The sequence below is a fragment of the Amblyomma mixtum genome, chromosome 5 (assembly GCF_055824585.1).
Source record: "Amblyomma mixtum isolate Tamu chromosome 5, ASM5582458v1, whole genome shotgun sequence".
NCBI classification, from domain to species: Eukaryota; Metazoa; Arthropoda; class Arachnida; order Ixodida; family Ixodidae; genus Amblyomma; species Amblyomma mixtum.
Window position 1 is genome coordinate 26753506 of NC_143016.1, and position 27400 is coordinate 26780905.

A 27400-nucleotide genomic window follows, 5' to 3' on the forward strand; every position below is an offset into this window, starting at 1 on the left:
TTATGGGGACGATTTTATTGACTATTCATGTGGTATAGGCGGCGTGTTGATAGTTTTTTTGGAGTTATAAAATAAGGATACGAGGTTGACAACATTAATGCTAGCCATATGAGCACTGAAGGAGTGTAGTTCTTCTACTGACGCTATTTTTGGGATTCATTACCTGCAGTGATGACTTGACCAAGTCGCTGAGCTCGCTAGCTGCTCTAATCATGCTATTTCAGACACCGAAGCTTTGTACATAACGAAGGAGCTTTGAAGCGAGACTGAGCCTAGCACTGCGAGCGATGGAAAAGCAAATGACAGGTGTAATATTAAAAGTCAGCCAAAGAAGAGCATTGGTTTTGATATTTTAGTTGCTGTTACTTGGAACAAATGCACTTGCACAGGACGAGCGATGCGCAGAACAGGCAGTAGCTGTGGTATACTGTGACAGAGTGGACATTACCAGGACGGAAATCTGGACGGACAAGGGAGATACAGAGTCAGGAGTGAAGATGGCAAGGAAATGGCAGAAGTACGGTACATGTGGCTGGAACAGGGCAGCGGAAACTTCAGATAGCTTGGAGAGGCTTTTGGTCTGTAGACGGTATTAGCCGGCTACTGCTGTTGCTGCCGCCGAGTACGATAGTGATGATGATGATGAACGCTGAATACTTCAGTGCAGTGCCGTGTCATTTCTGAGTAGTCATTTATGCCTTTCCGCTGGAAGCTAATGACTCTATAGAATGTGGAACAGCCTGCACACAAGGCAATGGGGACAGCTGGACGCGGGCGGGATTTACGGGCGCAGGATAAAGAAAGAAAAAATAGCATCATATCTAGGAGATACATTGAATGACAAACATTCGCTAGGCTCGTGAAATAGAGCTTGTTTAAGAGCTTTTTCAATAACCGGGTCAACGCTCCTTAAATGCGCATAAAAGGTTTGCGGGAATGTACGTCGTTGCTTACTACGCCGTTCTTTCTGTTCATTCCAGTTCTTTCGTTTTACACAATCGATAAGGGTCATGCCATTTGCGTCAAAATATAGTGCACAGGAAATAACAAAAGATGCGAGCAAATGCATTTATTTGAGAAAAATAAAATAAGTTTACTTTATAGGCGGAGTCAAGTCAAACGAGCTTGAAACCGTTACGCAAAGAAACCGGCCAGAAGGCTCGCTCATTGCGCTCTCCTTTCGAAGGCAGCGCCGTAAGTGCTGTCTCATCTCTCTATTCCAGAGAACCCGTAATGCAAAGCCGGTAGCTTTTCTCCGTAACGCGCTTCCGATGCGCGCACGGTAGACAGAGCTTGGCTCAGCAGAGCGCAGGTCGAGCAGCTGTGAGGAGGGACTGGCTCGGGCAAACAGCCTCCTGCCAGGGTTACGTGCGCCTGGAAGGGCTTGCGTAAGGCTTCGTCGCTTAAGAGCACGTCTTCACCGCAAGGGCGAGAACAATGGCAAAGGGTGGTTGCGCGAACGTCGACTCTTGGCGTCTCTCTCCGAGTCCCTCGGGTCGGCCACTGCAGCGCTGTTTTGGAACTTGAGGCAGCGCTTGCGAAAAGAGTTTAAAGTGCTCTCACACCTTTCTCCCCCAAAGTCCTTTAAGCTGCACCGCGTGTTTGCACCTCATCAAATATGCACTAGGGGCAAGCAGGTGCGCATTTTTTTTTTTTCCAGCGTTCAGGCTCTAGTTCTGCAGAAAATCTGGCGTCGTCGGCGCTGGGAGCGAAAAACCCTCAGTAGAAACCTGGATGGGCCACCTAGGTCACGTGACCTCGTGGCGTCATCACAACCTGCCCTCCGGATTGTGAACAAAGTGACCACCGTGGTACGTGACAGTTAATTTAATGATTGGTCGGCAGAGGTTGCTCGGGAGCAACCTGGCTCGCACAAGCACACCCGTGGTAGCCTCCTCTGCCATCGCCGGGCAGGGGCGCGTCGCTTAACAGTTGCACAACTGCATCAGGAATGGCATCAAGAGCGTCCGCAGAAATTTTTTCCAGGGGGGGGCACCCGATGTCCGGGGATGGGGGAGGTGGTAGGTTTGTAGTTGTTTCTACTAGGGCATAAATAATATCCCTAATTCCAAGGGGGGGCAACCGCCCCCCCTTGCCCCCCCTTCCGGACGCCCCTGAATGGCATGATGACTCCCAAGGATCTTTCAATGCGAAGACAAGAATGATCGATTCCGCATAATATAGACATTAACCCGTTAAAGCTATCACGCCATACTCTAAGTTGGAGCTTAAGTGTCTCCTCGATTTTTTTTTCTTTTCTGTAACGTAATAACAAAATGAAACGCAGCGCAGGGAGGCCGAACTTCGAGCGGCTATTTTCCGTTTTCTTTCTTTTGTTCTTCTACCGCTGGCAGCTAGAGCCTGGCTGTGTGTTAGATTGGCTACGAGGAATAGTAATATATAGAACACGATGAGTACTGCTGACTTCGACATCTTCTGCGGAGCTCTACACCTTACTCAGTAGAACTTCTGCCAAAAATCATATCTTAAGAAGCTAGTTGATAAGGTTAGCTATTCAGTTAGGCAGAGCATAAAATCAATTAGTCAGCCTTGGTACACAGAGAGAAGTAAGTATACCAGGTTTTTCAGGTAAACGCGTCACAAATTTTTTTAAATACGGTTTTTGAGGCAAAGAGAAATGTTTGGCGGCATGTCAGAAAACAGGCGAATCATGATAACTAGCAAAGTGATTGACCAGATTCTAACAGTTAACTTTTTAACTACCTCAGATAGCGGCTCCATTACATTTAGAGATTTGTAGCCAGCCGTTAGTAATATCAATATCAGCTTTTGGAAATGCAAAAAAGTGATTAATCTCGTTGCTGCGGCTCAACTAATTTGGGCCATTTTTGGCGTCATTCGGGAACCGCGCGCCTGCGGGTGCGCAAAGCGACGTCAATCAAATCGCGTCACTCAGTGACGCACGTACCATGCGACCATCTCTGCCCCGCCCGTGCTGCAGTGCTCGCCACACCTGGCCACTTCGAAGCTCCAGAGAAGGTGGGGCATAGATGGTCACGTGACAATGCGTCAAAGGGCGACGCATTTGATTGACGTCGCTTTGCGCTCACCGCTGGTGTGCGGTTTTCGAATGGCGCGTGAAAGGGTAGAAATTAGTTGAGCCACAGCAGCGAGGTTAATCGCGTTTTCTAAATTTAAAAAACTTTTATGGCTATTACTGTCTGCCGGGTGCAAATCTCTTTAACTGCAATCGGACATCTACCTGTCACCTATGGAGCGGAAAGGTGGCGGCTAACGAAAAGGGTTCAACTTAAATTGAAGACAACTCAGCGAGCTATGGAAAGGAAAATGATAGGTGTAATTTTAAGAGAAAGGAAGAGGGCAGAGTGGGTGAGGGAACAAACGCGGCTTAATGACTTCCTGGTCGAAATCAAGAGGCAGGAATGGACCTGGACAGGGCATGTAATCTGAAGGCACGATAACCGCTGATCCTTAAAGGTCACTGACTTGATTCCAAAAGAAGGCAAGCGTAGCAGGGGCGGCAGAAAGTTAGGTGGGCGGATGAGATTAAGAAGCTTGCGGGGATACGGTGGGCGCAGCTGGCACGGGACAGGACTAATTGGAGTGATATGGGAGAATCCTTTGTCCTGCAGTGGGCGTAGTCGGGTTGATGTTGATGATGGCCTATCAGTAATAGTTAAAAAGTTAATTTTTAGAATTTATTTAATCACTTTCATAGTTGAAATAATTCGCCTATTTTTTTAATTCCGCCAGAACTGACATTACTATGCCTCAAAAAGCTTCTCTTTACCTTCTAAACCATATTTTTAAATATTAGTGGCGGGCTTCCTTTAAACACCTGGTATATTTAAATCTTAGTTCAAGTCGCGGCGGCTATCATGTATTACGCGTACGCTAAGAATACAAACGTGGAACTAAGTCAAACTGGCAGGGTCGAACTCGCGTGGCTGAAAGGCATCTGTTTCCCCTCGACCACAGCTGTCGTCTAGCCTGCATGGTAATGCCGCCCATTGTGGCTCGTTGCTCAAGAACCCCTTCTTCCGGTGCGCCCATAAATGTTGTCGCCACGGGTACCGCGCAGAAATAATCGGGCCTCCGCGCAACACAAGCGCACGCTTAACGGAGTCACGCGAGTCGCCGACGCACGGCTTGGCTGCTCATGCGCGAGGCACACGCCAGACGGCCCCCCTTTTCCCCCTTCCGCGCATGCGTCGTCGCGTACCTCCGCCGCTGTCTTCGCGTGCTGACATCAATCTGCAAGCGGGGAAAAAGGGATCAAAGGAAGCGGACAGCGCGGCGACACTTCACGGCTCCCCGCGGCTTGCCCATTATCGGCGACCTTGAACGAAACGCGATGGGGGAACAAACCACCGTGCTTTGCGATATGCGTGTGTGTAAGCGGGTGCGCTTCGCTGTATGCGTTTGTCGGCGGTCATTCAAGTGCGATTGGCCGAGCCTACATCCGAGAGCATTGAAAGGCTGGACAGCTAACAAGCAGCGGTCGTCTAGAAATGCTTATTACCGTGCGCGGTCAATCCAGCAGCCTAGTTTCATAATGACAAGATCGTATATAACGTGGGAGTTGCCTAGCTTCAAGAAGACCACGTGGGCTGTAATGAGCTCTGCTGGACACGTGGACAGCGTGTGCCTGAAAGAAGGTACTGAACCCGAGGTGGCGGGCTCGATCCTCACCGCGGAGGCCGCATTAGAGGGGGAAGAGGGGGGGGGGGATGCACAAATGTCCATGTATGTATTACTCTGCTGACCAACCACAACAGTGCACGAAATCAGCTTTTCAATGTTTGACTATATCAAACAAACCCGCGAAATCCAAATTCTCGAGCTTATAATTTCTTCTGGTGGTTAGTTGCTTGTTTAGGTAGCAAGAAATGGTTAAACGACAGCCTCTTTTCCGCGGAAGAATTGTATGACGGGGGCAGAACTTCAATGCAGACTTAAGTTGTATCCGACTACACAGATCGAAGCACGTCAAAAAAAAAAAAAAAAAGCCCGTCCGCCATGGCACTTGTGGGGCAGCTAGTTAGCTGCGGCCCGATCTCTTCACCGCAACAGAGCATCTCATTTAGGCTGTCATGTACGCTCACAACATCACTTCTGTATGCGGTATACGAGACCATTGGGGGATGTTTGGACGAGCTACCAGCTGACTCAGCGAGCCTTTCACGCATGCACGGTGATGCTCGGTTCTTCATCCGGACCGAAATTACTGCTTAATAAACCTTTACCTTTCTGTCTCCAGTCGACAGGAGGAACCCAACCCCAAACTGCCTCTAACGCTTTCCGAACCTAATTCTGAGCTTGAAGTATTCAAAGACGTCGAGTAGGTGAGGTGTGGACCCGTAGATACCGCAGTGCATAGCGTTTGAATGGACAAATAGAGTTTGGGATGAGGAATGTAGTGCTACTGTATGGAAGTTTCCTTCTTTTGGCCAAGAAGGAGACGTTCTAGGTTCTGCTTATTATAAACCTTCTGTGCTTTAACAACCACGTATGGTGCCCAGGTCTAAAATCAAGGCAAAACAGCAGCGACAGAGGGAACTGATAACGAAAAGCTCTGATGTTTCAGCACGAATATATGTACAACTGGGTGAAAGAAGCAAGAAAAAAAGCTTTGTGCTAAAAGAATACTGCTCGCCACTTCCGACCCAGCGACTCAAAGCTGCTAGCGCAACGTAGAGAATGACAGCACGCTGTCCTGGTTTTCAGTCGCATGCTTACGTCGCGACACTTCCCTATTCTTTCTCTTTTGTTAAAATGAGAAGGCGTTTGTGCCTACGTGAAAGCTCTACAATACTCCTAGCAGCTTTGGTTTAATATCAATGTAGCAGTGCTTCATTTCATTGCAATGCTTGTTTTTAGCACGTCTCACTACCTGTCCGTTATAGACGTACTTTTTGCTATTAGTAGCTCAGTGAAAGGCGAAGACTGAGCTCCTCTACACTCTTCAAACTGCGCACTTTCTCACTTCGCCACTTTTCACCGTTAGCAGCACCGACGCGAGCTGACTGACTAAGCACACACGTCGCGTTATTTACCCAAAGCAGCGCTAGCATGTGCAGAGTCACCATAGCCAGCAGAAGGCAGGGGATTTCCGAAACGCGCGCATGCCTCACCGCGTATATAATGGAGCAGGTCACGCAGGCACATGCTCTTACTCTGTGGCACACAATGAGCAGTATAGGCGTCGTGACTCACTCCAGCTGTCATGACACATCACGAGCGCTGAGTAATAACCGCGTGAGCAGTCTAATGCGGATCGTCGCACTAAGTGAAAACATGAGGCGTTTCTTCGCGAGTTTTAAGTGCAGGGCATACACATCAGATGATTTTTACGCTTGTCACCCTTCAAAGGCCTTAGATATCTGTTTGCTTGTCCCCGAAGGCGAATCCGCGACGCGAGAGTGCGCGAGAGAAACAAAAAGAAAACAAAATGCTAGCGATTGTGGAAACAATGAAGTTTCTTGATTATTTAGCAGAATTGATTTTTCTAAGGAGACAGATGAAGGCCGACAAGCATGAGTTAAGTTCCAGCGCAAGAGTATGCCCCAGTTTAATTACTGAATTTTCATTCGGACATATGAACACAGCGCCGTACGTCTACGAGTGGCGGCAAAAGGAGACTACCTATCTCCTGACAGGGTCTCTGCTTTGGTATTACACATCATGACCGTGTATTGGCACTCCTAGAGCACGACATATAACTCTGCATAGAATAGTGCTATTCAATAAAATATCGAAGCGATCAGTCTTTAGATTACTGCTGTTAGCAGTAAACTAAACGGTGAGTGTTTGAAGTCATTATTGAAACAGCAGGAAGGTTTGCGTGAAGTACAAGTGCACACGGTGCACATTAAAATAAAACAAACATGCACGCAAATCCGACATGCGAACTGTATTTCACCAGCACATAGAGCGAAAATCTCTCGGCCGGTTTTAAAAGGCTTTCAGACCACTAACTCTGACCTGAATATTCAGCGGGAGCTGACACAGTGAGAACGACTATCCGTCTCACTGTTTAAACCTTCTAGTTACCCGGGAGCACACGTGGGGTCTTTCCCCTCTCCCGTCTTTTTTATTCCGCGTTTCGATAACTGTTGAGGTCGAATGCGCAGTGGCCAGTAAATACGAAGCAGGATAACCTGTCAGCTCTTTTGCTAACTGATAGAGCGAGCGCAATCTATTGAAGAGAAAAACGCTGAAGAAGGAATCGCTACGGGAGTGAGGATTCGCGCGCCCACATATTACCGTAGCTTATCGCTTCCTACGCATTGCCAGCGACTGTTCAATAAACTTGTTCCCCCGCAGACGCCGATTGTCTTCATGTAGATTTATAACCGCAGGCTCGTTTTTGCCGCCACGAAGAATTGCAGCCCTGCCGGCTGCTCGCGGTGCGATCGGGCGCACGTTCCAGCATTTTAGGTCCTGTCCCTGACCTAGACGGCGCGTAACACACCTCGCGCTTTGTGCCCGGACAAAGGCCGGGCTCTGAGAGGCGGTTGCGCGTGGTCCCACCGGAAGCATTTAGGCCGAGACCGTGCCAGGCTCGTTTAGGATCCCGCGAAGCTCACACTCACTTTGCAGGGTGTATACGCATTAGCACCGCGTCGCTGTTACTCTCGACTGACCCGGCAGGTGCCGCCTCGTTGTCTAAGCTAGCCGACACAGATGGGCATCACATGAGGGCTTGCAGTGTTTCACGGTACTTTTAGGTTTCTGATCCCCGACTGCATACTATGGTAGGCTTATATGTCACGCTTATTACGCCTCCCTCAAGGGGAGGCTGATGTGCTATTTGCACCAAGGCGATGTCGAGTTTAGCGCCTGTGAGGGTAGAGAACAAAATATCATTGTTTACTTCGAGAACACAATTGGCCGCGAAACATCAGACGTGGCGAGTATACATAGTATAGAGTGTTAACAGTCGAGTGGCACGGCTATTCTAAACCGCTTTGGCGCTAATCCATGCCATAGCGTTGCAGACTCTGGAAGATCTTGATTTCCCATCAAAACTAATAAATATGGGCGGAGCAACTTGCAAGGCGTATACTAGCGCCTTTGATGCTCGTATGATTCTAACTTTCGCTGATGTTCGGCTCAGTATAAGAAAATTTTTCCTGCCTTTGCCTTGCAGGCTAAGTCGAAGATGTATTCAGCTTATACACTGCAAAGGAGCTAACTGCAGAGATCCGCCGTTACCTCTGCGTTGCGTGCCTCCAAGTTGCCGCGTACGTACCTAGCGTGAGCGTGTACGGGGTCGACGCTGCGAGGTTTGCAGTGACGAGCGGCGAAGGACTGCGTTCTTTGCGTGCGCGCCAGGCCTATAGTCCCACGCTGGCGGCCATTCGCGGCAGCCTTGGTTCGCCTTCCTTTTTGTCACCCGCAAATGAAAGCGTGGTTTTTCCGGGCTGACACGAAATTGGGGCGCGGTCGGTCTTGCCACACGTCGCTAGGCGAGCCAGGACCGGTAAAGAGGTGTGCTTCCGCAAACATGGCTGGCTTAGTTTTCTTCTGACTACGCGTTCTTAAATGATAACTACTAATTACTTCGTAAACAAATGCTTCTCAGTAATTATCACACGCCCAACAACAGTGTAACTTTCGTCAGAAATAAAAAAAAAATCAGCAAGCAGTATTGCAGCCTTTCTACGGTGCAGCTCTTCAGAAGAGACCGTCGATAAACGATTTGTATAACTTGGTGCGCTTGGCCGTACGTGTCTATGCCTGCTATAAATTGCACAATATGCTACAGGCAGCCCTAGGCTCGACTTCCAAGACCTCGGAAATAGGTTCGGTATGCCTTAGATTCGCTTTTAAGCCTCCTACATCTTTCGCCTGCTTCAATTTAATATTCGAGTCCGCCTTCGTTTGATCTAATCACCGATTCGAGACAGCCTTTGATCAAACGAGACTCCAGCTCGCTTGATCATGCGTCCTCTCCTCCCCTCTTGTCGTGTTTTGATTTGTACTCTTTGGCGCTCTTTTTTATTTATTTTTTAATATACGAGGAATCGGCAGTGTGTAATTCTCCACCGATCACCGTCATCCTGAGTTGAAGTGAATGGGAATGGCGTCATTCGGCAGTCGCGGTAGTCAGACCCCTGGCGCAGTGCCCGGCGAAATACCTTCCGTGTTGTAACGCGGTAACGAAGAGTGACTCACGACAGCTGCCCGTCGAAGGTCGCGACATCATCTTTGGCGTGCAGTCACCTGAACGTCTCGAAAGCCCTTCGGCATTATCGGGGACCGACTGGAAGAAGGCGCCTTTGTTTCAAGTTCTGAGAAGCGTTCGTTGTTGCTGTCGGCGTGGTATGTTGACAGCGTCTCTGGAGCAAGGCCTAATGACTCCATTGAGCAGAGGCGGCAGAGGGCGCATGCGCACACGCCTCTGTAGTCTGGCCGTGAAGATATTGCGAGATGCTATCGCACAGCAAGCCACTCAGTGGCCTCCGAAGAGGAAGCCGTCCACGAGCAAAATGCGCTGAAATAAAAACGGCAAAAACTTCAGAGCCTATACGGAAAGCTACACGCGCAGCCTCTGTTCACTGCTTCATTGTTTAATTTTGAATGGCCCGTGGTTTAGGAATGCCAGCAGAAGAAAAAAGAATTCGAGCCTTTTGTCCGCCCCCCCCCCCCCCCCCCCCCCCGCCCCACGAGTGGAGGTGACCGCGATAACGTTATTACAATTGCACAACAGTGGCGCAATCAATGGCCTAAATGGGAGGTCGTCCGACACGAGTGCTGTGAGTTCTGAGTTCAATTCTTCGTCCATCCGGCTTGAAGTTTTACCCACACTGATCAGCTGTTGTTCAGTTTCAGAAAATAGTTATCGTTGTAACATCTGCACTTCAGTTAGAATATACGATTGTGGTTTGTTAAGATATTGGGCCCTCTTATATAAAGGTCCGTCGCGGTTGCTCAGTGGTTATGGTGCTCGGCTGCTGGCCCGAAAGACGCGGGTTCAATCCCCGCCGAAACGGTCGAATTTCGATGGAGGCGAAATTCTAGAGGCCCGTGTTCTGTGCGATGTCAGTGCACATTAAAGAACCCCATGTGGTCGAAATAGTGAGAGAGAGAGAGAAAGCCGATAATCACGGGCTCATCTTTCTGTACAGCAGCAATCACAGGCCTGTGCGGCTGGTTCTTGAGCCCGTGAGAATGGCGGCGTGGCGGGAAATGTCACCCCGCGATCGTATTTGTTCCACTGCACAGCCACATTAAGTTGGACCACTGATCTCCACTAGGTGGCTGGATGCCGCATTCCCGCTTTCCGAAACGAGCGCGAGTGAAGCCACCGGAAGTTGGACGGCTTGTCCCGGAAGTCGGATGTCTGCTGTGTATTTCAATGCAAAAAGTCGCGTCTTTCGCCCTTTCGTTCTCAGTTTTTTGCGTTGTTCTCGTTTAATGTCTGCTTTTATATGAAAGGAACAAGCAAGCTGAACGCGAGAAATGTGAGCATTGTGTGCAGAACCCTGTAATTTCTGCGAAAGCGAAGAAAACAGGCATGCAGGTCTCACCCTGCCTCGGCAGAGGGGTACGTGCATTAAACACTACGTTCTTGCCTGGTTCTTGTCTTCCGATCGTGAAGGAGAAGTAGTGGAATGACGATAAGGCTAGGCCATCTTAAAATCGAATTTTCGAGCAGCAAAGAAAAAGCACAGCACGAGAGGAACGACTGACAAGAAAGACGAATGCTGCAATGCGCGTGAGAAGCGCTGTTAGAAGTCAACTGCACCAAGCACTACGAATTAAAGTCAATTCAGGCTTAACTTGCTGCAATACGAGACAGAACATGACACGCTCCGTCGAAAAAGCAGTACCATACCTTATGGAGGCGCTAACGTGAACCAACCGAACACCTTCGACACCTCACCAGATAGTAACCTAGCCCTTGCTCCGGTTCGGTCTACACACAATTCGGTAAAATGGTCGCTGCAAATTCAGATGCCTGGTGAATGTTTCCACCTATTCTTTCTTATATTTATCCCCCATTGATAGCATAACTTGGGCTTGAGCGTGGGAACAAGCATTACAGCAAAGAGCAGAGCTGGCGAAGCTAGGCAAACGAGACGATACCGAGCCGAGTAGACGAGGCTCCATACTTGCTGTGTGTAGCGACGTCCTGTCGTCTGCTAGTGTCGTCCCATTGCGATGCAATGGACCCTTGTTTCTGAAACGTCTTTACCGAAGACTTCGCTGGTCTCTTCGCTCAGTTGACGGCGCAACAGGTAGGCATTGTCATGTCAAAAGACGAGAACGACGAAAAGACGAAATGCTAAGTGGGAAAACAAAACTGGAACTGAAAAATCGTGCTGAGGTCCGATTTCATGCACTGCCAAAGGCTGACTTCCGGGACAAGGCCGCTTACTTCCGGTGGCTTCACTTTCGGGCGCCCGATGCGGCATCCAGCTCCCCTAGTGGAGATCAGTGAGTTGGACAGTAGTAATGTTTGCTTATACCGCGTCACTCACTTACGGGAGTTCTGGTTTGTCCCCCTTGGCAGCGCTAGTAGTAGTAAGCGGTTTTATTAAACGTGGTAAATGGAAGAAAAAGATTGTTGCTAGCCCCGGCATCTGCTACAATATTGGGATGCATTCCAAAGCCAGAAGCCACAACGGGAGATTGTAAAGAGAAAGGATTTTGAGGGGAAGTGAGTTTTTGACTTGTATATTAGACCCAGGTGCCATAATATTCTCCTCCTAAGGTTGGTTGCGTTACCAATCAGCTTAAACCTCTCCGCAGTATCATACAATTAACGCAGTCCCGCATTAAGGCGTACAAGGCACTATGACCGGTAAGTAAAACCGCTGCATGAGCGTCTGGAGTGGGCGTATGTAGCTCGCGGCTTTGGTCGAGCCATTCGATTAAAAATACTTGCCACTTCTAGGGCCCTATGTTTACCCCCTCAAGGTTCACCGACTTGACAAAAAGAACGAACTCCAACTTTCGACTTGTTGAATGTCACTGCGATGATTCCAGATTCTTTTAACTTTGCAGGCAGTGTACGCCCACGAAAAGCCAACGGCTCACTTGGCATAACATGCGCTGAAGTCATACGGCGGCATACATGTACCCTTCATGCCTCTTTTAAAGCATTGCTAAGGAGCAGTGGCCCGGGTTCAAACCCCGGACCAGGACGAAATTTTATTTAACTGCGAAGTTTCTGTGCAAGCTGTGAAGCTCTTTTTTATAGCCGTATGGCTGCGCCTGGGTGGATGACAATGAGTAATTGCTGCCTTATTACAAATCTACTCCACCTTGGGGCACTCCCACAAAATATTTGTGAACGCAGTTAGATTCATCTTTAACACATACAAGACTAGTGATTCGCCATTTCAACAACTTACACAGGCCGGTGTTCTTACTTCACAAAACCGCGCCAAACTAGCATGAATAAAATTATCGTTCCAATTAGTACAGTACACTCTGAACATAGATACTTCGTTGTATATATCCTTAGATGAATCCAGGCCTTCCCCGCACAAGCATTCATTAACTCTGAAAGAATATGCATTCCGCACCAACTCTTCTAGATATTAATATTTTATGCTTACAACAAAAGAATGGAATAGCTTGGACCCCTGTATCACTACCAACACCTGATTACGGAAATTTGTGACTCTTTTATAAGAACTAATACGCAATCATTAAATCATACTTAATAATATACAACATACCCCTCATATCACTGTATAAGACAGCATGTATATAACCCCCTTTTCTACCAAATGCGCTGTATCTTTCACGTCTTATTTCCTGTTATCAGTATTTCTCTTCCTTACTCATGAAATTAATTGTAACCAGCATTTTACTAGAATATATGGCAGTCCATGTCTATGTGTGATGCGTTCATATTATATGCCCGTACTGTAAAAATCCCAACGGGTTGACGTATCTGAATTAAATAAATCAACAAATAAATACGCACACAAAACATTACGAAAAAAGGGCAGAAAGGGCACATTTTAAGAGAAACAAGACACTCCAGCATTGAGAATTCTGCTGCCAGGCAGTAGTGGGGACACCAGCTGAAAGAGGCATTACTACTTGCCGTCTTATCCACAGTGCCGGCATCTTTTACGGTACGAAGTACTTACACTGTGAACCTATGAATCCTAACATCAGAGGAGTCGGTTTTGTGCCTAACTTGCCTAACTTCCTGCTTCCGAAAGCATGCACAGATCACTGTGAAGAACCAATCCGACTGTCAGGCATAAAACTTCGGAATGAATTGTCATTTGTCGCCACATCTGCGCCGTCCTAGAGGTTCTCTCAGAAGCTTCTCAGGTCACAGTTGTGTGCCTTTCTGTATTCTATTGTTCATGCATATATTAACGTCTCACTGTCTCACAGAGATGGCTGAAAACGAGATTCTCCCTTGGGTAGACTCTGTCGCCATCGGTTTATATGGTTATAACAGAAAAGTCGCATGTTCACCTTGCTAGCCAATATGCATGTTATCCAGGTTCCCAGTGGAATAGCACTGTCAACAGTGTGTCATACGCGTCCATGCAATACCGGCTGACATAGAACATCGGTCTGCTGGAGCTCCAGCTTTCCCGGAGTGGAGAGGTGGTACACCAGTTGTTGTCACTTTGTCTGGGAAGGGAGAAAGTAACCGTAGTCTTTTATCTCTTTCGCTCTAACTGCGATGATCTCGTTGCCAATCGCATGTTTTTGTATCAATTGCGCCAAGTGTCGCAACCTCGTCGCAGTTGGCTGTGTAGCGCATTTCCAGTTTGCATTATGATGACAAAAAGTCTCAGTGCATTCTTATCAGTATTACGCTTCTCTCTGTAAATTTATGCAACGTCGTTGTTTTGTGATAATGGTAACTTTAAACCCCAAACGGGGCCAAAAATATCTTCGCATTACGTGGAGTCTGAACTGAGGGGAGCCAATAATTATATGCGCAGCTTATTCAAACCATCAGTTTCAATAAACAGGCTTTCCGTATTAAGCGAGTTCGAATTAGCGAGAGTTCACTGAGAAAAATTAGCAGAAACTGTAACTAACGCCCTTAGCCAAGTGTGCTTCTTGTGCCTCTGTGCACGAACCATCATGGCTAGTGCTGGCTTATGTAGGGCTTCACGCATATGCCTACATACTAGATGATACCACTGGCTTCTTGGAAGCCCTCCGTCGGATACTAGTCCAAACAAAAGGTAACGTATGTCAATGAAAGCCAATCTGTGTGCGTCGTAGTGATCTAGCTTAACTTGTAGGTCAATGCTGTTTGGTTGCTCCTCTAACCAATTAGCTGGAATCGTCGATCCAAGCTTATTATGAGCTGGATGCTATGATTCAGTCGTCCTTGGCTATTCCCGCGAGCTCGGTAACGAGGCGGCGCGACATCGATGTCGGGTATAGACCGTCTCGAAGGCTGCGCACGGTGTGACACCGGTAGCGAGGTGGCGGTCAGGCCTAGTTGGCTCGAGGGGTCTCCCGCGCAGATAACGAGGCAGTTTCACAACAAACCGTCGTCGATATGCCTTCAGGTAGACGTAGGGGCGCGCGCCGGTCACGCGGTATCTCGCATCGCTGCGCGAGACAGGTCACACGTATAGTAATACGCGCTTCGCTGGCGGCAAGGTGACGAAAGGGCCGCATTCGTTGTTGTCTCGTTGAGCGGGATTTTTCTCCGTCGCTCGCTGCATTTGCACCCTCATTTGTTCGCCCTGAGGCACGGGAATATGGACACTGTCTCATTAAATCCGTGCAGCGCAATGGTAGATGTTCAAATGGCGTTGGCAAATCAAACTCCGAATTCAGTGAACGTTTGTTTGAATTCAGCGTTTCGGTCACAGTAGGCAACAATACCGACAGCGAAGGCAGAGGCCAATCATGACGCACCTGAAGAACTTCGTGAACCCGGCCACTCATTTAGGGACACCAGCCGTATACCTTCCACAGTCTTGCACGGTATTAGTGAGACAGAGTGAGTAGGTCGGCGCTTTTTTTTTCCACGGCATATTTTCGTTTCCTATTTTCTGATAAGCAGTTCGTCACCGCCAAGCACGCCTTATTTTAATTACACGTTTCATGGGACGAATGCAAACAGCGGTCGGCAAATTGCTCTTATTTTCGCCTAGCCGCAAGGTTGAGTGTAGTAGATCAAACTAGTGCATTTCAGTTGTTCATTTTTACATGTATATACCCAGTGGACGTTCCCGAGGCGTATATACCGAGTCGATCGAACAATTTGCAAGGCCAGCATTCCCGGTGGGCGTTTAGACTCAGGAAAGGCAGTGAAGGGGAAAATATGTACGCTCCGTAGAGGTTTAACTGGCAGGCTGATTGCATATTCATGGAGGCGAAACTTAATATTTCCCGTGTAATGAAATTAGATAGGTTTGCATCGTAAAGAGTGTTCGGCCCTCAGTCACGACCTCTAGATAAAACTTCCGGGACCTTTAACCTCCGTGCGCAATGACTTTGATATTTGCAGTGTCGGTTGGTTGGTTTATGGGGTTTAACGTCCCAAAGCGACTAAAGGCTATGAGAGACGCCGTAGTGGAGGGCTCCGGAAATTTCGACCACCTGGGGTTCTTTAACGTGCACTGACATCGCACAGTACACGGGCCTCTAGAATTTCTCCTCCAAAGAAATTCTAGCCGCCGCGGCCGGGATCGAACCCGCGTCTTTCGGGACAGCAGCCGAGCACCATAACCGCTGAGCCATCGCGGCGGCTTATTTTGCAGTGTCCTCCAAGGTTTCATAGAAATGGCATTTCTTCTGAAAGTACCTTAGGTGTGTGCCTTAGCGCACAGTGAATGTAAACTAGCTGATACTTATGGCGTGCCGTTGCGAGATAGCGTTGAAACACTTCCACGATCAGCGCATTGTAGTCGTACCGTAGTGTTGATGACTAATGGTGCAGCCGCCAAGACCGCCAAGACCATAATGAGCCAAACATGTCGTCTCAAACGATTTCTACAGTACCTTGAGACAACCAAAGAAATTATCATAAATTTTAACATCGAACTTAATTGTAGAAAGTTTAAAACATGCAAAAAATGTCTGTGTGCTTTTTAGAGGGCTTGATTTGTAAGAGCAGTGAACAAGTTCGCGACAGTATGCTTTCAGCCGCGTAAATCCGAATAAGGCGACACTGATGTGATTTCAAAATCAATTTCGTTGCTTCTCATCATACGGCTTCCGTAAGCGTCGAGTTTACGATGCGCAATAGATAGAGAACAAGCTCAGAGCGGTTGTTGATGTAGATGTAGCTTCTCAATTTGAGGGTTTCTTCTACCTGGAGTAAACGCACTCCGTAAATTATTTCTAAAATTCTGAAAGAGTATTCACTGTATTCGGCCAATGCTTCCACCTGGCCTGGTAGCCATCATATGGTTATTATTCTGACGCCACTGTTGGTATTGTCTGCATTCATATAGGCGATCATGTGTTATTGCTGTCGCGTCTGTCTGTAAAAGTTTTTTTTTTTTTTACTCCAGGATTAAAGAACCTAGAATTGTAAGAGTAACTGTCGTCAGTAAATCCGGTGTCACTCTCTCTATTTGTGATCGTTGTCAACTGTACACATTCCGCCTAGAGAGCGAAGCGTTCCATAGCGAAGGACTCAAAGGCAACGAGGTTCCTTCCGCTCTCCAAATCACAAAAGTGATGTAAAGAGCTGCTCAAAGCTCAAATTCCTCGAGTGAATAATCTGAAGAGGCTGCCTTGCTGAGGGACGCGAAGTAATCGGCGCTACTCGGCGCACAAGAGCTACGAAGGCTGTCACGCGTACACCGCTTCGCCCTTTGGCTGTCCGTCTCTACTCCACGTGACAGATGCGTGCCCTACCTGTTTGGCTCCGGTTCTCACTACGAAGCGCCTTCGCGCACGACACTTTCGACACGGCGGCAAGTGTAACGGCGACCTAGAAGAAAACGAAAGTTGGCCACGGCGGTGCCCCTGTACGAGGGGGGGCGGAGGGGGTCCCGCCACGAAAACGAGGTCCTCTCCTTTCTGTTGCGACAGTCTACCCCACAACCTCGTACATCTCCTGTCTCTTTTGTCTTTCAGCGATCCTGCTCGCTTTGCCTTTGCAAGGCCCCGCGACGAGCCCCCTACGGAGTTCTACGAACCCTGTCTACCTGTTGCCGTGTAGCCTGTTTTGCGTTGCTCCTTCCAGCGTTCATTCCCAGTAGCCTTCCCAGTCTGTGAAGCTTTTGCGACAGTTGGGTGCGCACGTATGACCCCATGCGGAGGCCGTGCCGGCGTGGTGATTTTGAACCTTCGTTTATTTACTTCTGTTTCTCGGCCGATGTGCGTGCACTGAGAGGCTAACAAGGTCACCTTCAAGGTTGCCTGCGACGTAGTCGCGTCTTCGTGGTCCACTGAACTCGCCCGTCGCTGCATTGATGAATGGAAAAGAAACGTCCCGTGGATGTTTGGCGGTCGTCCTAAAGGCCTTGCTTTGGGACGACTGTCTGCCTCGTCCGTCATTCTGCTGTAGCTGTATTACCAACGGAATAAGTACGCCGGACTGTTAGCGCATAATTACAGGGACAACGGAAACAAAGGAAACGGGGCAAAGCGCTTCGTTTCTGTAGTCCTTGTCATTATTTGCTAACAGTGCGGCAAAACTATGCACCAACTTGCCTGCAAGAATAAGTATGTCTCGAATAAGTATGTCCTGATGCGTGGGAATTCTGTAATTACGCAAATTGAGTGAATAAAAAAAGTCGTAAGTTCGTTCTTTCACCCTGACAAAAAAAAACAAAAAAAAACTACAAAACAGCAGAAGAACGCCTAACAAGTTGAAGGTTAGGGCTAGTGGGTATGTGTTACGTTCCATAGCGCAGCAAGAACTTGTGTTTGTCCCCAAGTTCTTGCTACGCTATGGAACATAAAGAAGAACGCTGCGGCTTGGTAACTTTTTTAAACCTATGGAGAATGGCAAAACTTCTGCTTACCGACTGACATTCCACGCACTCTGACACGCCATCATGTTTTCTTTTTTATCGCTCCAACTGCCTTTAGCAGCGAAAATGTGGAGAACTTCCTGCAGGATTCTTCTCGCCATATCAGCGGCTCATTTGCTGTTGAGTGCCTCCTGGCTGGCGGAAACGCTGCGACGCCTCAGAAAGCGCGAAGGCGTGAACGAGTACGCAAAAGGCAATAAACGTCGGGCTTATCATGCGACAATGACGGAGAATGTGCGTCAAAGAGAGACGCTACGATTACAGCTATTTCCGTCCGGCTTATGCCTACCGCCGATATGTGAGGCTAGAGAATAAAGAAAACAATTCAGGAATGAAGGAGTGCTGTTTTTTGCCATATCGTTACATGATTACCATAACGATTAAGGCAACCGTACGCACTAGCAATGCACTCGCATTTGTGCCACCATAAAAATAAACGTAAGTCGAGGAAACTACCATTGCCGTAAGTCTCACATAGTGTTATTCACATAGTGAGCGCCGGCAGTCGTAATCTATGTCGTGCAAAGCTGTCAGCGATCGAGTGATGGCTGCCATCTTTGTGGTCAACCTTGTTTCTTGCTTCACATGCAGCAGGCATGTTTGCTGGCATAAGCTCCTTCCATCGGGCTTGCCAATTTTTATGGCACACGAACAGGTGGCCGCACCTGTAATGCTCTTCTAAAGGCAGACGTCGGAAGAGTTTTCGGTAACATGCCGCGCTGTACAGTTTTTCTTTTCCCCTCACTGGTTTGTACAGCTTACTGAACGGCGCATAAACACACATCGTCGTCATTCCATAAAGTAGTCACTTTTTCATTTTGCTCTTATTTTTCAGGCCCTCTCTTTACTCTACACGTCAAAATGGAAACTATGTTTGCAAACGAAGTCGATGTCTTCTATTTATACTTTCACATCGCTCAAATCAGAACACAGTTTCTTGTTCTGTTTTCACGCGCAAGAGACGAAGTACGGCAGACAAGGAAAGTGAAAGCAGGCACAATACAAGGAAGGGGCTGGAGGATCAGCTCTATGGGAAAGGCAGGGGCGATGCGGAACCAAGGTGGGAGAGAAGGCTACAGGTTGCTTGGTTAGCTAAAGGCCTCCTTTTCCGCATATGCTTTTCTTTTGCCACACAAGCATACCACAGCGCGCGGCGGCCACATTAAAGCAAGTGTCTCAGCCGAGACCGTCGCCTCCGTGTGCGAACCACGGACTAAAAATATCGGCCGAACGTCCGACTGACCTTTCATGCAAATTCGCCTTGGCCACCGACGCGTTGTGCGAACAGGGCCACCATGCGATACTGAACGCGCTTCATCACCCTTTCTTTTTTTTCTCTCACGCTTTCAACGCCTTTCGCGCGCAACAAACAAGCTGCACGCCTTCGCACTAAGCAGGCGGCTGCTGTGGCGCTAACGACCTGGCTCATTTTCTCTCGCTCATTTATAGCGCGTTCCGTGAAAGGCTTCCAGAAAGGAAAAAAAAAATTCACGGAAGATATAAATGGTGGTGCGCATGCTCAAACCGCCTACGCGAGAAGCGGGCGTGTTGGTTTTTTGGGGCAGCACCATAGAGCTCGACCTGCACGCGGGGAAGGCCTTAAGAATCAGTGTGTGTTTGTGAGTGGGAATGACGAAGCGTTCTCACGCTTCACGAGCAACTACGAAAGATCAAGTCGCAATACATAATTACCGGGAAAACATCGCATTAGTTCGTTTGGCTCTTCTCGACGCTGGAGACAAATGTCGAGCTCGGAGAACAGTATTCGGCAGTCGCAAAGGAGCAGTGACGATGAAATGCTTAGTGTGTCCTGTTTTTTTTTTTTCTTGTGTGATATGGAGCGACAGAAGAATGTAGAACCGGATGTAATGAAAAATGAGCATCATGCATTGAACAAATGGGAACATCAGTGATTCAAGTGACATTCTTCTTTAATTGAAGCATGGACACTTTTCCGAAAATGGTTTGGTTTGGTTTATTGAGGTTTAACGTCCCGAAGCAACTCAGGCTATGAGGGACGCAGTAGTGAAGGGCTCCGGAAATTTCGACCACCTGGAATTCTTTAACGTGCACTAACAGCGCACAGCACACGGGCCTCTAGAATATCATCTTCATCGAAATTCGGCCGCCGCGGCCGGGATCAAACCCGCGTCTTTTGCGAAAATGTCAGTGAAGTTAAGGTCGTGCAGGGCTGCATAGCTCAACTTACCAAACTGTGATCATGTCTCACAATAACAAATCCCAACGTAACCTTCAGTGGGGAGCCGTTTTTTTTTTTTTTCATGACCGAAATAAGTCTGCGTCACATCCTAAGGAGTAGCATTCAGGTATAATGCTCCACTACACCTGATGTTTCCATTTTAAGGAACGAGGTAGACGTTGTGACTTATTTCAAACATTGATATTTTGTATAGACACGTGTTCTATCATTACAACACAGTTTCAATCTTCGTCCTATCCAGTCGGATATAGCAGAAGCGTGCGAAGTTGCACTGGCCCAAGCGCGCTGGCAGCATTCGCTTGCACATTTCCAACAGTCTGAAACGTACGCCTATCCGCAGTCTCGCTTCCATCAGACTGTTTTGAAACACCGCAGCGATGCACACAGAAACGGATGGAAGCGACGCGAGAGAGCGCGTCAGAAAAAAACAATGGGTGCCGTAATTCGGGTCTGCATTACAGCTCGGCCACGGACATCCGCACAGGAAGGGCACGACCCGTGAGTCAGACGCGGAGGAGGAGGAAAGGCTTGAGCGGACTGCTTTCCCTCTTCCCACGCTGTCGACACGGGGCGTGCGTTCTGTGTCGGACTAGGCCAGCGCTGGGCCTTTCCAATCGGCGCGCGGAATGGGGTCCGAGGAAGTGAGAGCCATCGGCGAGCCACCGACCGGAAGTGAGCGCGATGGAGAGTCCCGGAAGTGGCCTTTCCTCTCGCGTGCCTCTCCTGCCTCTGCGACGGTGGTGGTTTGAAGGACGGCGCGACAGGGGGTTGGCGTGGGGGCGATTGTCGGCGTGTGTCAGGTACAGATGTTGCTATAGCGCTTCCTGTCGGTAGTGGACAAGTTGGAGTATGACGGCGTCTACTGGCGCACGGGCGAAGTGCTTGTTGTAAGATCACTCCACGCACTAAATATGCAAATGACACATGATACATCGCAGCCAGAATGGGTTTTGCTCTTTGATGTTACTAGGAATGTTTGACTCTACAAACACTCTCTGTACGCCAGGTGTTAGTGATGAGATATGTAAACTCATGTAAAAGAAACGAGCCTACACGATTCAGCAAGGCTGTTCCCTTGCTTTATTTCAACGTGAGGCTTCCACTAGTCTGCGCAACTCGCATGCTTGATCTGCCCGTTTCAGTGCGCAGTGAGAGGTCCTTGCTTGCGCAAATATGCTTAAGGAATATTTAATTGACCGAGCAATTGGAACACAACATTGTCACGACCCAAAATTCAGAAAGTGTGCATTTTGACGCTTTTCTGGAAAGAAAATATTAAGCGTCTGTAGGCCATAAATGATTCCACCACACAGGCCAGTTGAATCGTGACGCATGAGAGGAGGATATGTTTTGTCCGAATGCCCATTAGTGACCACCTTTAACTCCCTGCTGCTAGTAATGACCTGTGATCAGTGACCTGCCAGCATACTGTTCGTAACTGCTCAGATTTCGAGTTTCGTGGCACACTACGAAATAATATTTCGGCCACACATTAAAGTTGTCGATTTGCTGGTTTTTAAGAGAAGCATTTAGCTACGCTTTCAATAAATAGAGTGAGGCTTAAATAGAAACAGATGATGACTATCTTGCTGCTTCCTGGGTTTACTGTCGTAGCGGTGATTACAGTGACATCGCATCGAAATACATGAACTTAACCGTTGTTCATATTTAGTTTTATTGCGTAATTCTACTAAGTTTTTGCGCTCACAGCTGATAACATTTTTTGAGATATTGTACAGAAGTTATAACCCTATGTATTGGGGTTAGAAATGGCGAAAGTTCAGGCCACATTTCGACGTCATCGCTTGTCTGCTCATGATCTGAACAGAACCCTTATGTGCTGCCTTTTCAGTGACTCAACCGCCGTCCCATGCTTCACGTCGACCGTTCCTTCCTCAGCTTTCCTGGCCAAGTAAATAATAATACCAGACACGGGTACCCTTTGGGAAAGCCCGCGTTAATGGCAGGTCCGCGACGGCGATCGTCGAGCGCCCGCAATTTCAATCAAGCCGCGATGGAAGTGTCAAGGTCTCGGACCGCCCTTCTCCTGTATCACTGGCAGCAGTAAAAACGATGCCGGGGGGCGCGAAAGCGGATTTATTTTTACTTTTTTCCCTCGCAGGTGTCCCGCTCTATCGCTGCCGGTTACGGGCCTCGTCGCGTGCTTAATGCGAAAGCGCTTTCAGCAGCTTTTCGCTTAACGGAGGCCTGGCACACCCGACCCAGTGTGCGAATTTTATGTCGCGGAGGGCGACGTACACAGTGTTGACTTGGGTAAAGGGAGACAGCCACCTATAGGCTCCGAAGAGACAAGCTGTTTTCTTAGCCGCTTGCACGTAGCGGAGCACTCATAGCTACGAGAAAACAACCTCCTATGTCCACCTAGACAAGCCGCTATTGTCTGCTATAAAGCAGTTTTTAGTGAGCGCGTGTCCATGCTTTTGTTCTCCTTTTTTCCGGCTGTTCTTCTCGTTCTTCCGCTGATTTTGTATGTCAGTGTACCTTCAGAAAATTTCCCGCATTTTTATTTTGCTACAGTGGCATAATGGCCAGTCTACTAGCACCAAATATTTCTCGAAGGCCTTTGCACTGAGGCAAGGTGTTGGTGGAACCCAGTGCTTAAAATAAAAAGAAAATGCTGCCTAATATAGGCTACGGCTTAATTAAAAAGTTCGGCAAGAGCCTCTGCTGTGTGTATGCTTGGTCAGCGTGTGACAAAGACTAGGCACACTTAGTTAGAATAAGCAAAAATAGTCAAGCAGCCAGAGCAACATCCTCCACTCACCACAGCCACAGCAACGCCACTCAGTTTTCTCCTCTTATTTCTCTTCTTTCTTTCTTGGCTGCATGGATCGGCTTGGATTGGCTTGGTGCGGTACCATTAACTACAACGGGCTTCAGTCACACGACGGCTCAGGGTGGGACCCAAATAACACGTCGCGCCTTAAAAATAAAGTGTTCTGCATTGGTAGCACCATGTTATCAAAATGGTTGCGATTACAGACAAAAATTAAAGTGATCTTTGCTCATGCGAGACATCCAGGGCGACGTTGAGTATATAGGCGTTACAAATACGCCGTAAGATGCGAGTTATTTTCCCCAACCGAAACTTTTTAGTGTACGGTCGGCGTCGAGGCGACGATTGGTTGCGCGTTATGTCTTCAGGTAAAGTCTCCTGCCGTCATTAATTTTTTGATTGTCTGCCCGCAACAGCATGCGCCACACCGTCGGAAAAAGCGAATAATATAAACCAGGGAATATGTATTCTATACGTTGATTGTTGATGCTTTAGCGCCGCTTTGTTTTCTGAACTGTTTGCCTCGCTTTGCCATTATTCCCTATTATGCCACGTTTATGCACACATCCCACCCCCTTTTTGTACTATAGGTGAGTATGTTTAAAACTGAGCCCCCCCCCCCCCCCCCCCCCCCCCCCCCGCCCTTTCTTTGTCATGCCCTCGGGTCGAGAGGGTAACTATATATAGTTAGTTGGATACAACTTAAAAAAACAGCAGTTGCTAACACTGGGCCGCGGTCCGCGGCGTCCTGTATTACTTCGCTGGCCAATCGCAGCAGTGAACGAAATCGGCTTTTTAATGTTTGACTACATCAAACAATCTACATATCGAAATTCTAGAGCTCATAATTTTTTTCTTCTGATAAGCTTCTTGTTTAGGTAACGAGAAACGTTTAAGCAGCGTACTACTTTTTCATCGTGGCAGAATTCTGTGCGCGGAGGCTGAATGTGGGCGGAGCTTCATTGCAGACTTAAGTTGTATCCGACTTTAGAATAAATAAATAAATGTAGGTTTCGTCCTCCCATTATGCGTTGTGCTCCAGTTCACTGAAAACGAAAGCAATACGAACATGATAAGGGATTGATGGATATGGCACAAATATATACCTTTAGTTTATTACTAAGCAAAAAGGCAATACAACGACACACAGACAAGGCACACACAGGCACTTCCGCATAAAGCCTCCGATAACTTGGAGACTCCGCTCAACGTCTTCGTTGGCAAGCTCAATCGGTTTGAAGTGGGTCTTCTTATGGTAAAGTTTTGTGAATATGTACTCGCGCAAATTTTTTCAGAGCGTTCTCTCGGCATGACGATAGTGTTCCAGGAACAAAAATTAAAATATTGTGCTTGCTTTGCTGTTAAAGGTGATGCATCCATACTCTCAGCTCACAGCAGCAACAACATTCAGCATCTCGCCGCCTCTACCGCGTCTTGAAACGATGAAGCCTGTCGAGGTGCCGCAACTTTACGCACTTTTCACAGGTGACGCGCGGTGCGCGCGTCGCTCGAGCACCGGCTGCGCGGCGGCGTCGGTTGGTCCGCCTACAAGAGGAAGTGTGCGCGATCAAGAATGCCGGGTGAAAAGAAGGTCCGCGCTCTTTGGCGTCACGCGTTCTCCGAGGCGATCACGGAGCCAGCATAAATCATCCGCGCTAGCGTATTAGTGCCGACGACAGTTCCGCAAAAGGTGATTGATGTCCATGTTTCCCTGCTCGCCCTCTCTCCTTTTCAGATCGCGAGCTCTCCTCATCCTCCGGGCGAAAGTGGCCGCCCCGACAACCAGCGGAGCGTCAACTACGATCGCTGCGATTGAGCCAGAATGGCCTCGCGGAACGACCGGCACGATGCGCTCTCTTCCGTGTCGCCATTTCTGGCTGCCCGACGTTTGCGAGCCTCGAGGTATGCGTTTTCGGGGCCCTGCTTCTCTCTGAATGGATAAAAAAAAACAAAACAAAAAAACCGACGTTCTCTCGCGAACACTGCCATTGCGAAAATGGGTGCGTTCACATGATGTCAATGAGAGTTCTTTGATCGTACCGGTTACGATACTTGAATCAAAACTCAGGCATGTCCGAAGATGGCTTCTGGATGTTATAGCAGATGGCTCCACCGCTAATGGTCTGCGCATAAGCTCTTTGTGACGCATTGCCAGTTTCCTTTTTGTGTACCCTGCAGTCCTTAATAGCTGATTGGATCGCCGCAGGTGGCATGACAGTCATATAACTTCCAAATTTAGCACTAATCAGAGTTTTCGGCATAATGCATGAATTACATGGATAGTTAGTTAGTTAGTTAGTTAGTTAGTTAGTTAGTTAGTTAGTTAGTTAGTTAGTTAGTTAGTTAGTTAGTTAGTTAGTTAGTTAGTTAGTTAGTTAGTTAGTTAGTTAGTTAGTTAGTTAGTTCTGAGTTTTTTGGCGCGAAAGCAACAGAGGCTATGATACGCCAAACGCAAGGTTATAATGTCTTGCTTTAAAGGCGATACCTATAGTTTGTTTGAAATACTAGCTTCCTTAAGAAACAAAAAAACGCTTGAAGCATGAGTCCTATGCGAGTTTCCTTAATGGCATACTAATATAACAGTTCCGGATATCAGAATGTTCCTGTAGAAAATATTTTTGTTCATGCGAATTATTTCTTGTATGTTGAAAACCTGTAGAGGTCAGTACAACTTACTCTGCGCATGCAGTGGAGGCCTTGAAATCAATTTTGTCCAGATGTAGTTCTTGAACCGGCTAGTACACCGGAGTTTTTGCACATGCATGCCTTGATAGAACCGGTCGCTGTGACGAGAGCTAAATCATCCTACTCGTTCTCAGCGGCCAAACTCCGCTGCCTCTCAACCAGAACGGCTTTCTCATCTCTTGCACTACCAGTTCAACTCGTGGAACGTGACGGAAGACACGGACTTGAGGAAATCGCAGGAGCACTTGTGAGAGCTCGAGAAACGGAAGGCCGCTCTGCAGTGAGGAAGGAGCAGACGACGGAGCGTCTATACGCGCCATGGTAACTGCCCTTCTATACTGGCAGACGCTTGAATTTGGGACGCTAGTAGTTTAGCGCGGAAAGGGGACACATTCAGGAGTGATTTGAATCCGCTCAAGTCAACGTCGACCAAACTCGACGCGCAAGCTATTCTCGAAGAAGGCGATTTGCTCTGACGCGAATGTCAGGGTTCGAGTACAGAGCGAGCAAGCCATGATAGAAACTGAGCAAATGCTTTCATCCTCGAGAGTACCGACCTCTTCTTCTCACCGGGATTTCGTTTTGTCGACGCAGCACTGATCGGCTGGAAATTGGCTTTGAGACGTCTGAGTGGTTCGCGTTTTTCCTCCTGCGTCGATGATGAAAATAACTCCGAAGTCCATTTCATCCAGACCTCATGAATATACGTCAAGTAGGCCGTGAATGTTATAATGCTGATTGTAAATGTACTTCCTCGTTGGTGCTGGAGTGGCAAAGAGTGCGTAAGGAGCGGAAAACGCCCAAATGTACTCATCAATATTTAAAAATTAGGGTGCCACGAATGAGGCTTTCTGTTGCCAACATTCCTGAAATTGCACGCGAGCTATGTACCACATTCATTGCAGTGTGACAGGTGAGATCATAAACGCCGTAAACTGTACAGACGCTTCTAGATATCTTTAGCATGTGATTACACACACGCGATTTTCGGCCTGAGTATAAAGTATGCAACCTGCAGCAGATTGGTCTCCATCATAACATCTCTCAGGGGTGTTTGAGTAGCTGGTGTGGAGTTCGAAGTCAAGTCACTGTTTTCAGTACTAGGTGAGTGCTGTGTCCATTTAGTTCAGCACCGTAATAAATATTTCAGCCTTATACATTTACATGCTTACAAGAAACAACAAAACGCAACACTAAGGGAGAGCTAAAGAAAACTGAACAAGACGATGCACTAAAGAATGAAAGCCAAACGAAGGGTTGTTTACATCAAAGTTGCGCTTGGTGCGCTTTTATTAAGGAGAAAAAGGAGCAACACGGGACACGCCTGCTTTTTCATTTCACCGCGGAATGCCGTTTTCCGAATTTATTGGGTTTTATTTTGCAGCAACGAATTCCGTTCCGCTTGTATGCATTCGCATGTGCATACATACAGGATCGCCTGACGGGCTGATAGACACGGTGACCAACATTCTCCGCTTCTTTTTTCCCGCTTCCGGCATTCCGGTCACTCTTCTGGTGCGCGGCACTTCGAGCGGACTCATGAGCGGGCAGCGTGCACGCAGGCGCGCGCGCCGTACACTGGCGCGGAGGCAAATTGAGCCGCCACGACTCGGAAACGTGTGTCTGGTGGGTGGACAGAGGCCCGCGGCCGGCTGTGTGGCCGCCGCGATGGTCGGCCGGCACTCTTTTGTTGGGGGTCTCGCTGTTTTCTTCTTCCCTCCAGACGCGGCGCAGGAATGAGAGAGATACAAGAACGGAGGACCTGGA

General features: G+C 48.1%; 1 protein-coding gene across 1 annotated transcript; it reads left to right on the plus strand.

Annotated features, from left to right (window-relative positions):
* The first annotated feature begins 14224 nt into the window (after nucleotides 1-14224).
* LOC149341572 (uncharacterized) lies at nucleotides 14225-26218 on the plus strand. The gene is made up of 3 exons (XM_089543663.1): nucleotides 14225-14938; nucleotides 24684-24850; nucleotides 25825-26218. Exons 1-3 carry the CDS (start codon nucleotides 14845-14847, stop codon nucleotides 25882-25884), a joined length of 321 nt encoding a protein of 106 aa, XP_089399789.1. The 5' UTR covers nucleotides 14225-14844; the 3' UTR covers nucleotides 25885-26218.
* Nucleotides 26219-27400: the final 1182 nt, after the last annotated feature.